Below are 13,725 nucleotides of genomic sequence, written 5' to 3'. Positions count from 1 at the left end.
CCTGAGGTTGATGCTCAGACCAACTAATCTATCCTCAGTGCCCTGGACCAACACTCAAACCAGTTGAGCCACTGGCTATGAGAGAAGAAAGAGAGAAGGGGGAAAAAGGAAGAAGAAAAGAAACAAATGGTCAGTTTTCACGTGTGCCCTGATCGGAGATTGAGCCCAGGACATCCACATGCTGGACTGACTCTCCGTCCACTGAGCAAACCAGCCAGGGCCCACATTCATACTTCTTAAATTCAAAATTTCCTTAGCCAAAAGTGACTAAAAGCTTGCATGTTATGAAACTTACTTTAGCACTTAAAGTATATTCTTTTTATTACTTTTCTTATGTTAGTTGATAAAATTCTATCACTTTGATTTATTCTTTAAAATAATTGTTCCTTTGTAAATAAATAAATAAAAATTCAGCAATAAGTATATTACCTAGCAAAGGACAATTGTAAAGTGGGACCTTGTCCCCAGGGGATCTTTTCTCCTCTAGCATATCGCTGGTCTTACTGTTTAGACCCCCTGACCTTTCATACCGCTGGTCATGTAGTTTGGACGCTCCCCTGACTTCTCCCCTGGCCTGTCACTAGTCATGCAATAAATGTCTCCTATCTCCAAGCCACTCCAGTTTGTGCACATATGAAAGACTGAAATGTAGAGTCTTACTGTCACTTCAGGACTGATAGGACTACATCCTAAGTAAAGCAAAGATGATAAAATTCTAGTATCCCTAACACATCTCATGAGATTATTAACCTGATACTAAATCTATGAACTTGAAGGATTATCTGTTTTTAATGAAAAGTAAATATGCTCTATGACTTATATTTATGATAAACTATAATTTGAATCTTCTCTGCTAGTCTCTGAAAAAATTTAAATCCATTTATTATTGAAAAATGTGCTTTAGCATTGAGACAAATGATGAGTAAGGTAGTGAAAATAATACAATTTAATTTTGTTTTGACTTTGGTTTAACATTTGTGGTTTCTTATCAACATGACTCATCTTCCTGGTTATCTCATTGTTTATTGACATCTACCATTTTACCCCATGACAATACTGCTAAAATATGTTTCTACTACGTGTTTTTCTTCTATCATATTTTGTCTCACTTTCAGATGCAGCCAAGGATGGGAAGGACACCGATGCCACATCAACGTGACCCACACTACTGCAGGTTTTACGTACTCTCAGAACAGTAGGTGACGTTGTCACTGAGCAAATCACTTGATTTTTGAGTGTCTAATATTTCTGATTACATAAGTATCTTTTTCATTGCTATGAAATTCTAGATGTCTGGACTCTGCTGGGCATTGGATTAGCTCTCCTGATGACTCACATTACAGTCGCAGTCTTGTGTTTTCTTGCTAACAGAAAAGTGCCAGTAGGGTAAGTGATGCCTTTGATTGCTAAATAAAATATATAGTGGCAGACAATTTCATCAAACGTTTAATTTGCTGTTTTTCTTTCACCATTTTACATTCAGGTAGATTTAGTGTTTTCATACTTTATGGATTTTTTTTTCTGCTCAGAAAGCAGAAACTACTTAACAATAATCACTTTTTTTAAAATAAAAAGCCTTAAATTGACTTTTCAGATTATGTTAGAAGCATTTTTGATGACAACATACAAGAGAACATGGCAATGTTCACGGATTAAAAAACAGGAAAGGATAGGCATCCACTGTCTGGTAGTGCCCAGGGAAGGCAGCAGAACTGCAAAGGAAGTCCTTTCCTGGCTGCCCAGCTGGCGGAACTCTGGGTGCCAGCTTTCCAGGCCAAGGCCCCTGTTTCCTGAACAATGCACAGGACAGAGGCCAGGAGCTGCTGCACCAGGAGGACTTCTGCAGGCTGGGCACAGGCGTAACTCAGAAGACCTCACAATCTACAGTGCTGGTCAGGATGCCAGAAGCTTCCTACCTTACACTCATCGTTCATCACCTGTATGGGATACAGGTCACCCAAGTAATGAAAGTGACTGACTTTTCCATGACTGAGCAAGGTAAATGCTCAGAATAAGATTTAATAAAACTGTAAGAAATTGAAGAAACACTTCACGTCTTACATGCTGAGTTAGTCATCAGATTCAGATGAGCTGCAACATAAGATAACTTTATTGTCCTTGCTCTCAGTTGCTATATTCCAGCACTTGGTGATTCTCCAGATCTCCTCCCCACATCTTATTCATGAGCAGACACCAAACTTGATGTTATCAATTGAAGTAAAATTATTCTAGAACGATGGTGTTCATTAGAAAAAAAAAATAGGACATTTTAATCCATTACCATCAAGAAGATCTTACTGATATATTAATTCTGTAGCCATTTCTTATGTGCTTAAAATAGGCCGGACAATGTGGATATAAACATGAATGAGAAGCAATCTGGACTTAAAGAAGTTTATAATCTAGTGGGGAAAACAGACACAAAGCTACTAAGTGAAATACCGGTTCCATGCGGGAATGTGCACGTGTGTTAGTGTTCTCCAAGGAAACAGAAACAATGGCTAGTGAGCTAGATGGATAAATAGACTATTTTTTCTGTCCACATCTATGTACTGTACAACTATGTAACTATATATATAAACTATAGATAACTATATATCTATATATTACTATATTATTTATTATACAAATATTATAGTAATATATTAAAATATATACCATATTTTAATAATGTAACATTAAGATATCTTAAGAGTAACTTGTATCTATATGTAAATAATAAAATATATTAACATTATATTATCATTTAATATATCATAATAATACTGATCATATAAATTATACTTATTAGGATATTAATTAAATAAACATTATTTTAATTATATTAATTACAAGTATAATTATAATAATATTATGATTAATATAGTATCTTGAACTAGAGAAAGATTTATTGTGAGGAATTGGATCGTTCAGTTGGGGCTGGCAAGCTTAGAACTTGTTGAACAGGCTGGCAAATTACAAATTTTTGTAAAGGTTTACAGTGAATGCTTCAGTCCAAACTCAGCCAGGCTTGCTATCATGCTGGAAACATAGGGCTTTTTAGTCACAAACTTGAGGCAGAATTCCTTTTTACTTTGGACAACTCAGTCTTTGTTATTAAAACCTTTAAATGACTGAATGAGACCCACCCACATTATAGAAGGTATCTGCTTTTCTTAAAGTTGGCTGATTGTAAATGTTAATCATACCTAAAAATACCTTTACAGCAGCATCTAGACTAGTGTTTGAGCAAAGAACTGGACTCCATAGCCTACCCAACTTCTTAACACATAAATTAATATGACAGTATGTGAACAAGTTGTCATATAAACACAACCAGTGAGAGTACTCTGGAAGAACTCTAAATTTCACATGTTTTCCAGACTTACGTTAGACAACGTATGCCAGTGGGCTTTGAAGAGGCCTCTCGGCAGTGTTGGAGGCTCTCTGCCCAAGCCTGACAGGCCAGCTCTCTTCTGTCTCATTTGTCACTCTTTTTCAATATTCCCTTCCTCATCACACCTCACCTTCTTTCTTTTCCAAACTCTATTTGTTTTCTCTTTCCCTATTTTTTTTTATTTCAGTATTGATTTTTAGAAAAAGAGGAAGTGAGAGAAAGAGACAGAGAGAGAAAAAGAACATTAACCTGTTGGACTTGTTGCTCCACTTATACATGCCGTCACTGGGTGATTCTTGTATTTTACCTGACAGTGTCAAACCTGCGGCATTGGCATGTTGGGATGATGCTCTGACCAACTGAGCTACCCAACTGGGGCTCCCTATTTCTTTGTTCATCTCCTCTTAACTGTTCCTCTACTTCTGACTTAAAAAAATTTTAGTCTCTTTCCTTCTTCTCATCTGTTATTGATGGTCTTTAAGGTTTCTTCTATATGACTCCCTTCCCATTCTACTATTTTCCAGTTAAGATGTCATTTATTGCCAAGGTTTCACATTTCATCTATACAGTGATGGCTTCAAATCATCTCTCTTTTGTACTGAAATTCTGTTCCATGTTCAAGATCCATATTATGCTTCCAATTATTTGCTAAACTACATAGAAAAATTTTAGATGCATTGAGTTTAACATATGAAATATTAGTGCCCATCATTTGCAGGTCCCAGAACATAACTTTGAAATCCCCAAAATAAAGAATACCTTTATTATTTGAGATGAAGAGCTTAGATATAGCTGCTTTTATCGTCCTACCTGACCATACCAGAACTCTTATCTTACAATAACAAGCTCTGTCGCACAATATATACAAGAACTTGAGCAGAATTGGCTACATTTTACAAATAAGAGATACTCAGTACCACACATTTTAAAGAACTGCCATAGATGACCAGAAATTGCAGTGAGACACAATTTACTGAAGCTTCTAATGGAAGCAGAACCACCATCAACCAATCTTTTATTTCTTCAGGCTACATAAGGAGAGGACTGGAAAGAAAAGGAAAGGGATCCTTGAAGTCATTGTTTTTGGAGAAGTGTAGTGTTTGTAGTGGGTTTTACCTCTTTCCCAATGAAGAAAAGAGGAAGATATTAGCTCCAATACTACCCAAAGTAACATGATCAAAGGGCCCCCAGAGAATCAATAGTTAAAGGCTGGTAATGCCGAGAGGAAAAGGTAAAAATTCTGCAAAATCAGACTCCTGTGCTACATCAGAGTGCAGTGTAGAGAAAAGTTCCTAAGAGTATTTGACACTTGTACCCTTTGCAAACAGACATAAAGACAATTTTCGGTTCTCTGTTCTGAAAGTGGGCGGCCCTGGGAGCACCCTATGCCTGCTGGTCTCGAAGGACTGTGGTATAATATTCCTGGAAACAATCAGAGAGTTGGGAAGGGGTATTATACTCGATCCCAATTATACACAACCCTTAAATGTATGGAAGATAACCTGGAGTTTCCTCCTTCAGTCCATTTGAAGAAACACAGAGAACAGAGATGAACTGATGTTGTGAGGTTGGTCAGGCAGCTGCCAACTTAAGTGAGGTGATGCCCCTCCTGAAAAGGGCATTAAGGAAAGAACTGAGGTAAAAGTTGGCACAGCTTCCTTTCCTTTAAAAGGTATTCAATAATAGAAGGGGCCCAGATGAAGCTGATTCTCTCTCTCTCTCTCTCTCTCTCTCTCTCTCTCTCTCTCTCTCTCTCTCTCACACACACACACACACACACACACACAATCCATATGCTATCACCATGGAAGGCACAACAAAAGAAAAGTGAGAACCACCCATTGTGCAATGGATGGTACCTTCTAACCAGCGACAGGTAACTAGTTACTAAGAATATTCCAGCCTAGCATTCCCCCCTAATCTCTGTGTCCCCACAATAGAGCTAAGCCTTAAAAATGGCAGGGCAAGGGAGGGAGATTACTTGGAAGCCAGATCATTACCTTCACACTCGTCCTGACTGCAGCAGCAACCATGATCAGATCTCAAGTTTGAAATGGGGAAATGGCAGGCAACAAAGAGAGGTTAAAATCCGGTATTACTTGGCAGCTTTAAACTGGATTGGACTATGTTTTAAACATTAAAAACTAACTTGTAATCATTAAAAGAGACAATAATGTTATGCAATTTGTCCAAGATATATGTGAACTAGATCAAGAAGGAAGGATGATGGATAAAATATAGTAGAAATAATTGATTGCAAATGTGTATAAATACCTCAACCAATCATTACCCAAAACTTAAGTCTCATGAGAAAGCAATCAATGAACAACTAAGGTGCCGCAACGAAGAATTGATGCTTCTCATCTCTCTCCTTTTCTGTCTGTCTCTCTCTCTCTCACTAATATAGATCTGCTCACAAAAATTAGGGGATATTGGCCCTGGCCGGTTGGCTCAGCGGTAGAGCGTCGGCCTAGCGTGCGGAGGACCCGGGTTCGATTCCCGGCCAGGGCACATAGGAGAAGCGCCCATTTGCTTCTCCACCCCTCCGCCCTGCCTTCCTCTCTGTCTCTCTCTTCCCCTCCCGCAGCCAAGGCTCCATTGGAGCAGAGATGGCCCGGGCGCTGGGGATGGCTCTGTGGCCTCTGCCCCAGGCGCTAGAGTGGCTCTGGTCGCAACATGGCGACACCCAGGAGGGTCGCAACATGGCGACGCCCAGGATGGGCAGAGCATCGCCCCCTGGTGGACAGAGCGTCGCCCCTGGTGGGCGTGCCGGGTGGATCCCGGTCGGGCGCATGCGGGAGTCTGTCTGACTGTCTCTCCCTGTTTCCAGCTTCAGAAAAATGCAAAAAAAAAAAAAAAAAAAAAAAAAAAAAAAAAAAAAAAAAAAAAAAAAAAAAATTAGGGGATATTTTATAGCTTCATATTTATTTTAAAATATTCCCTAATTTTTGTGAGTAGATATGTGTGTATGTGTATATATATATATGTGTGTGTGTGTGTATATATGTGTGTATATGTGTATGTATGTATCTATATATATATCACATACATATATATAAATATGTGTGTGTATTTTAGAGAGAATGAAAGTGACCATGGTCAAAAACTACGGCACCAAGTTTAATTTTTTATTGTTCCCACCCTTGTTCACACAACCCTTGGAAAAAGCCTCACTATTCCCCCAAGGCAATGTCTTTCTGCACCATCAGCCTGGCGGAATTATTCAACCTCATATATTTTTGATGCCAGGTAAAAAAACTTCTGGCACCCATTCAGAATGTCAGAATATCAAGAAGACAGTTACAGAACTATTGTGTAGTATTATTATTTATTTCCATATTAACTAATCCTCAGTATTTTATCCCCAGTAGCTGACATTGTATGCATTTTATTAATATAATAGGTATCCAGTGTATGACTATTGAAGATTATCTACTCTTTATTGAATATTATCATTACTTCTGAGCATCATCAAAATCATTGTTTATATCTACTAATTCCATTTAAATAAAACTGTTACACATTAAATTTAAAAAAATCTGCATGAAATCATTTAAGCCATAATGCAAGCTAGAATGTTTGGCCAAGAGACGAACAAGTGAAACAACAATAAGTCACCTCAAAAATAATGCCAAAAGTTTGACATACACAGGAATTAATGTCAACTGGAAATTCTTCACCATCTCTAAATAAACCTTAACATGAAGAATTTTCATTTGATTTTCTAAAAAGAATCTATAACATAAGAGGCCCTTCAGTGACCTGTAAGAAACATTTTTTTATCAGTTTTCTTTTAAACATAGGATGCAGCACTAATGGTTAGACAAAGCCATGCACAGCAATGAGCCTCTTAATATTGTTTTTAGAGATGTAGTTTCTTGGGCTTAATTGTCCATTCTTTGATCTTCTGTTAACTACTTACCACCTGATGTATTATTGAGGACACTTTGATTACAGGTAAGGAATGTAACTCAAGCTGGCTTAATCAAAGAAAGAATTCAGTATAAAAATGCTCATGTCTTCCAGAGTTCAAGGGTAAAAATGGAAATAGTCTAGCCACAGACTGGCTTGGACCCAGTGGAATTCTCTACCTGCCTCTTGCTGCTTCTTTTTGATTCTCAGCTTGGTGATTTTTCCTGAAGACATATATCCTCTACTCACTGTCTATATAACAAAATGGTGTCACCAAGGATGGATGCTAGATACTTATTAGATCTCAAAATGTGGAAATTCTGAATAAGTATTTATCTTTTTGTTCCCATTCAGTATTCTAAAAGGAAACGTTCTGATTAGCCCACTTGTGTCAAGATCCCATTTCTGGCCCAATCCATCCTAGGTGAGATATGGGGAGAGGTCAATAGTACCCCATATCAAAGCACTGTATTGGTGGGGATGGGCCAGAAAGGGGTTCTTGTGGAAAGTCTCTGAAGGTATCCACTACCTGTCCCCATGGTACAAACTCCACCAGATTTTTGTTCTGCCATGGTACTTTAGAGGAAGTAAAAATATGACAACCTTCTAGAGTTGTGAATGGTAGTAGAAAGAGATCTGATCATCAACAGCAATACTGAGAAATCAAGACGAAAGGATAGAAATAAATAGTGGACTATTCTTTCCTTATTAGCAACTACATAATACCTACTGCTTCCTAGTTTTGACTATATCATCTTTTTAAAATTAAATTTATTGAGATGACATTGGTTAATATGATTAAATAAGTTTCAAGTGTAGATTTCTTTATGATACATGATCTGTATATTACATTGTATGTTAACTGCCCAAAGTCAAATCTCCTTCCATCGCCATACACTTGATCCCCTCCTACCTTTCACTAATCACCCACCTTTTTCCCCTCTGATAACGCCAATATTTTATCTATGTCTGTGAGTTTCACATATGATTGCAATCATATGGCTCTTAGCTTATTCTGACTGGCTTATTTGCCTTAGCTAATATTCTCAAGGTCCATCTAAGTTGATGCAAATTGCAGAATTTCACCTTTCTTATGGCTGAGTAGTATTCAGTTCTATATATGTACCACATCTTCTTTATTCAGTCCTCTACTGAAGGACACTTTGGTTGTCTCCATGTCTCTGCCACTGTGAACAGTGCTGCAGTGAACGTGGAGGTGTATATGTCTTTGCAAATAAATGTCATCAATTTTGTGGGTGTAGATACTCAGAAGAGGGGTTGCTGGGTCATATGATAATTCTATTCTTAATTTTTAAAGAAACTGCTATACTGTTTTTCATAATTGTTGCACTGATTTACATTCTCACCAACAGTGAATGAGGGTTCCTTTTTCTCCACAGCCTCTCCAACACTTACTATTGCCTGTCTTGTTGATGATAGTCATTTGACAGGTGTGAGGTGATATCTCATTATAGCTTTTATTTGCATTTTACTAATAACTAGTGAAGTTGAGCATATTTTCATATACCTGTGGGCCATTTTTTTCTTCTTGGGAGAGGTTAAGCTATATCATCTTTGCCTAGGGAAAAATTGTCAATAAATAGCTGCCTTGTGGCACTTTACTCCTGATGATTAATTTAATAAATATACTAACAAAACTTTAAAAAGCAAACATTTTAGTTATTCTGAGAAACAAGATATGCCTGTGTAAGTATTTTTGGCAAAATTTAGATGTGGAAACTTTTAAATAATTTTATAGGATTGTAAGTAAGTATGTGTAACAGTAGGAATATTGCTGAGTAGAAAATTACAAGACCTGAATGTGGTCTTGGAAATGTCTCATGATTCATTTGCACAAACATTTATGAAACCTTCCCATGTGCTAGTCTTGAGAGATCTCAAAGATATATAAAATGATATCCCTGCTTTCTGACTCATATTCAATTACAATGTCTGTTTAACTATGGTGAGTATAATGGTAGAAATGTAAACCAAAATACTTTGGGGGTAACATTGAAGGAGAAAATAATCTAAATATTTTTTATATATTTCTAATAAGAAACAGAAGAAACTAGAATCCCAAAAGCTGAACATGCTGCCCTATGTAACCACATTGGAAATACAGATGTTCTTACTGTTTGACATTCATGAATGAGTGGCTCTGACCTCTAAATAAAATATATATCTCTATAATACAATTCCTCTGCCAGAGAGTGGGTTATCTTTTCCACTGCTAACACCTTATATAATAATGTGGAGTATTGGAGACAGAAGTTTAGCTGCTCATGTAGTTTGAGATCCCTGGAGAGGTCTACCTGGGCCCAGGAATAAGTATTTATCCTTAGAAAAAACCATAACCTTGTTTCTTATATGCCTCAAGGAATCCAGCTGCTTCTGCAGCTACAGTATCACCAGGAGCTTGTCCTGGTCCCAGAAACAAAGACCTAGTCTTAGAAAACTGGAATTCCACCAGCGTTACTGGCCACTGCAGTCTTCTAATGCTGGCAAGCCCTTGCTCTCTCCACATGTGCATCTGCTCCCAGAAAGTACAGCTGTTAAGATCCAGGAACCTAAGTCCTCAGTCTCAGGCCTTTGTGCATATAATGACCATGCTCTGCCAACACTGCTAAATGTTTACTTTGAGCAAGAAAAGAGAAATTGAGAAGAGCAATTCAAAATCTTCCCCTTGGAAATGGGATTAGACCACCTGTGATGGACCTTCTCTATCTCCTCCTTCTCTCCTTTCCCTCCTTTCTCTTCCTCCTCCTTCTTCTCTTTCTCAAGAAGCCTATGCAGCTTGTTCCCTGATACTTTCCCCTTAATCCTCACCTTTCTTTTCTTGTCCTGAAGTGGTAGAAAAGGCCCATAAGAGAGGACTCAAAGGAAAACATTTGTCCCAGGCTTGTCACATTTCTGCTTCTCCCATATAAGCCTTACCACCTGCCCTGTGGCCAGGGATCTCATAAAGTCACAACTGCTCTTATTCAGAGTGGAGTGAGTGGAACACAGGGCAGACAGTTTATCACATGGAAGCAATATTCCAGAAAGCCAGCATCTGGTTGGATGGATGGATGGATGGATGGATAGATGGATGGGGCTGCAAAAGGGAGGTAGCATTTGTATTGATACTTGAACGATGATGAAACCAGGCAGAGATAAGGGAGGGGGGGTTTAAGAAACTAAAAGAAAATATGGAAGCTCGTGGTTTCAAAAATGTCTCATGTAGCTATAGAATATGGGAGGAGACACAATAAATTACACTTAGAAAAGTATGTTAAAAGAAAGCAGTTTAAAGCATTTTAAATGCCTACTAAAGAAATTTCAATTCATTAAAAAAAAAAATAGACCGGTTGGCTCAGCGGTAGAGCGTCGGCCTAGTGTGTGGAGGACCCGGGTTCGATTCCCGGCCAGGGCACACAGGAGAAGCGCCCATTTTCTTCTCCACCCCTCCGCCGCACCTTCCTCTCTGTCTCTCTCTTCCCCTCCCACAGCCAAGGCTTCACTGGAGCAAAGATGGCCCGGGCGCTGGGGATGGCTCTGTGGCCTCTGCCTCAGGTGCTAAAGTGGCTCTGGTCGCAACATGGTGACACCCCGGAGGGGGATAACAGGCCCAATGTCCCTGGCCCTGCTACTCGCCATCTTTACCATAGCTTTGCAAATTGTCACTTTATCAAGCACTCCTCAAATGTTCCAACTTGAGTATTTCAGTTATTTCCTGCTAGGGCCCTAACTGATACCACCAGGAAAAGGTTTTTAAGTGGAAGAATGACAAAATCATGTCTGTGTTTTGTTTTTTAAAGTATGAAAACCATGAGAATAAATACAAAAAGATTAAGAAAGAGATTGGCAGTCTAGGGGACACACACCTATTCAAGAAGTTTAGAGGAGCAATAAGAACATGAGGCTGAACAGTGGGGATTGACTTCATAGAGGAGGTAAGAAAAGTGCAGTGTCAAGGCGATTCCAGGGTATTATTCCTAAGCGGCTGCATGGTTGGTAATGTCACTAACATTCCAGGGTATTATTCCTAAGCGGCTGCATGGTTGGTAATGTCACTAACATTCCAGGGTATTATTCCTAAGTGGCTGCATGGTTGATAATGTCACTAACAGAGATCCAGAATTCCAGGAAGAAAGATAGATTTGGTTTGACGGTAGGGAAGAAGATTACTTTAACATTCTATATTTTCTTGAGTATAAAATGAGGAAATTTAACTGAATCAATATTTCCAAATTTCTATCATTAGTAGACTACCTCCACAATTGAAGGCTTCACTATGTATTATGTTTACTATCACTTTTATTTATCTTTAAATAGTCTAGCTTTTTTAACATAGCCTTCTCTTAAGAAATAATTATTCAAGAAGTCATGGGTTTAACGTGCCCTTATATTTTCTATTATACCGTTAATATAAAATATAACTATAAAGTTAAACTGTTTGTGTTGCCTAAATTACTCTTTCTTATAACCATTATTTTACCTACTACATACTAGGAAATGATAATTAAATTATTTTAAAGTTTTTCTTCCAAGCTCCAAAATTACATAATTCAAATAGAATATTGAGCATCATTCTCTGGGCCCTGAGTATTCCCTGGTTGTAATATAAGCTACTTTGGCTATATTAGGGTGCTTTTGATCTGATTAGTATACTACCTTTATCTTTGCATTTCAATATCCTAAGACAATTAATGCTTTTTTAAAAAAGCAAAAAGTGCCTAACTTGTAATTCACTATTAGACCGAACACTTGGCAAACCTATCTGTACAGTGGTCTTGACTACCCAACTGACTGAGGTTAAAACCAACAATGTCTGGGACTCAGTTGTAGTTCTATTCACTGACAACTCTGTGGAAAGTAGTGACAACATTGTTTGTTTATCTTACCTCTTGCCTAACACATGGGGTGTGTTTCCTAAAGAACCTGTAGGACAGATGAGAAATCAGATAGCTTGGATTTGTAAGTTAGCAATAATACATCAAAGTCTTGGAATTCAGGCTTTATCGACTGATTATGCTCAAGACGTAAATGAGTGATGCCTAATGCCACCTTTCCAAAGTGAAATGGCCAAAGGAAGGTAGACCAAATTTCCAGGAATGCTGGATTTACTTCCTCCTTCACCAAAAAAAAAAAAAAAAAACCATAGAAAGGTAAGTCTTTCACAAAGGCTAACCACGGCAGTGTGTCCTCTGCAAATCTCCCCAGGGCACTTGGAGAGAAGTAACCATGCCTGTTTCTTTCTTTTTTAAATATTTTTTATTAAGGGAGAGGCAGGGAGGCAGAGACAGACTCCCACATGTGCCTGGGCCCAGCAAGCTCCTACCAGGCCATGCTCTGCCTGCCTGACTGGACTGCCGCTTTGTTGCTCAGCAACCGAGCTATTTCAGTGCCTGAGGCTGAGGTCATGGAGCCATCCTCACCACAGGGAATGGGGCAACTTTACTTGAACCATTCCAGCCATGGCTGAGGGAAGAGAAAAGGATAGGGAGGAGCAGATGCATGCTTCTCCTGTGTGCCCCGACCCTGAATCGAACCCAGAACTTCTACACACTGGGCCAACACTCTACCACTGAGCCAACCAGTATGGGCCACCATGCCCATTTCTGAGCTTCCAAAACATTTTGTTCTCAGTTTGATTTTCACTCACCACATTGACCTTTGGTTTGATATTTTCTGTAACAGATTTTGAGTCTTTGGATGGCAATAGTCCTTGTCATATTTACATTTATATCACTAAGTTCACTAATAGCCATTAGGAACACATCTCAGCAAATATTTGTTGAATCAAATTTCTTTCTTTCTTTCTTTTTTTCTTTCTTTCTTTCTTTCTTTCTTTTTTTTTTTTTTTTTTTTTTTTTTTTTGTATTTTTCTGAAGTTGGAAATGGGGAGGCAGTCAGACAGACTCCCACATGCGCCTGACCGGGATCCACCCGGCACGCCCACCAGGGGCGATGCTCTGCCCATCTGGGGCGTTGCAACCAGAGCCATTCTAACACCTAAGGCAGAGGCCACAGAGCCATCCTCAGTGCCCAGACCAACTTTGCTCCAGTGGAGCCTCGGCTGCAGGAGGGGAAGAGAGAGACAGAGAGGAAGGAGAGGGGGAGGGGTGGAGAAGAAGATGGGCACTTCTCCTGTGTGCCCTGGCCGGGAATCGAACCCAGGACTCCTGCACGCCAGGCCGATGCTCTACCACTGTGAATCAAATTTCTTAGCCTATCTACAACAGAATGTTGGAGCCCAAATAAACAATGTATATTCCAAAGCAATCTTTTACTTGGCCTTAATTCTCCAGAACTTATTTATACTAGAATCCATGCAGATACCTCTAAAAGTTGAGATATCACTGGGCATTCCTGAAGAATTTCCACCCAGTTTGACTAAACTTCATTCCATTATGTGAAAGTTGAAAGCAAATCAAAGGACATCAAATGATGCT

At 38.8% G+C, this 13,725-nt stretch overlaps 1 protein-coding gene across 6 annotated transcripts in view; it reads left to right on the top strand.

Annotated features, from left to right (window-relative positions):
* Positions 1-13,725, top strand: part of MALRD1 (MAM and LDL receptor class A domain containing 1) — a 794,026-nt gene that overhangs the window by 757,775 nt on the left and 22,526 nt on the right. For 4 of the 6 annotated variants that reach the window (XM_066232773.1, XM_066232772.1, XM_066232768.1 and 1 more), the window contains 2 exons: positions 1,116-1,195; positions 1,290-1,386. In XM_066232773.1, the coding sequence (XP_066088870.1) occupies positions 1,116-1,195; positions 1,290-1,386 (177 nt within the window). The remainder of the gene's footprint in view (positions 1-1,115; positions 1,196-1,289; positions 1,387-13,725) is intronic. The other 2 variants (XM_066232769.1, XM_066232771.1) reach the window with 1 other exon arrangement.

This window comes from Saccopteryx bilineata, chromosome 5 (assembly GCF_036850765.1).
Source record: "Saccopteryx bilineata isolate mSacBil1 chromosome 5, mSacBil1_pri_phased_curated, whole genome shotgun sequence".
Taxonomy (NCBI): Eukaryota; Metazoa; Chordata; class Mammalia; order Chiroptera; family Emballonuridae; genus Saccopteryx; species Saccopteryx bilineata.
Note: the sequence above shows the minus strand (reverse complement) of the source record. Positions and strands in the feature narration are given on the sequence as shown.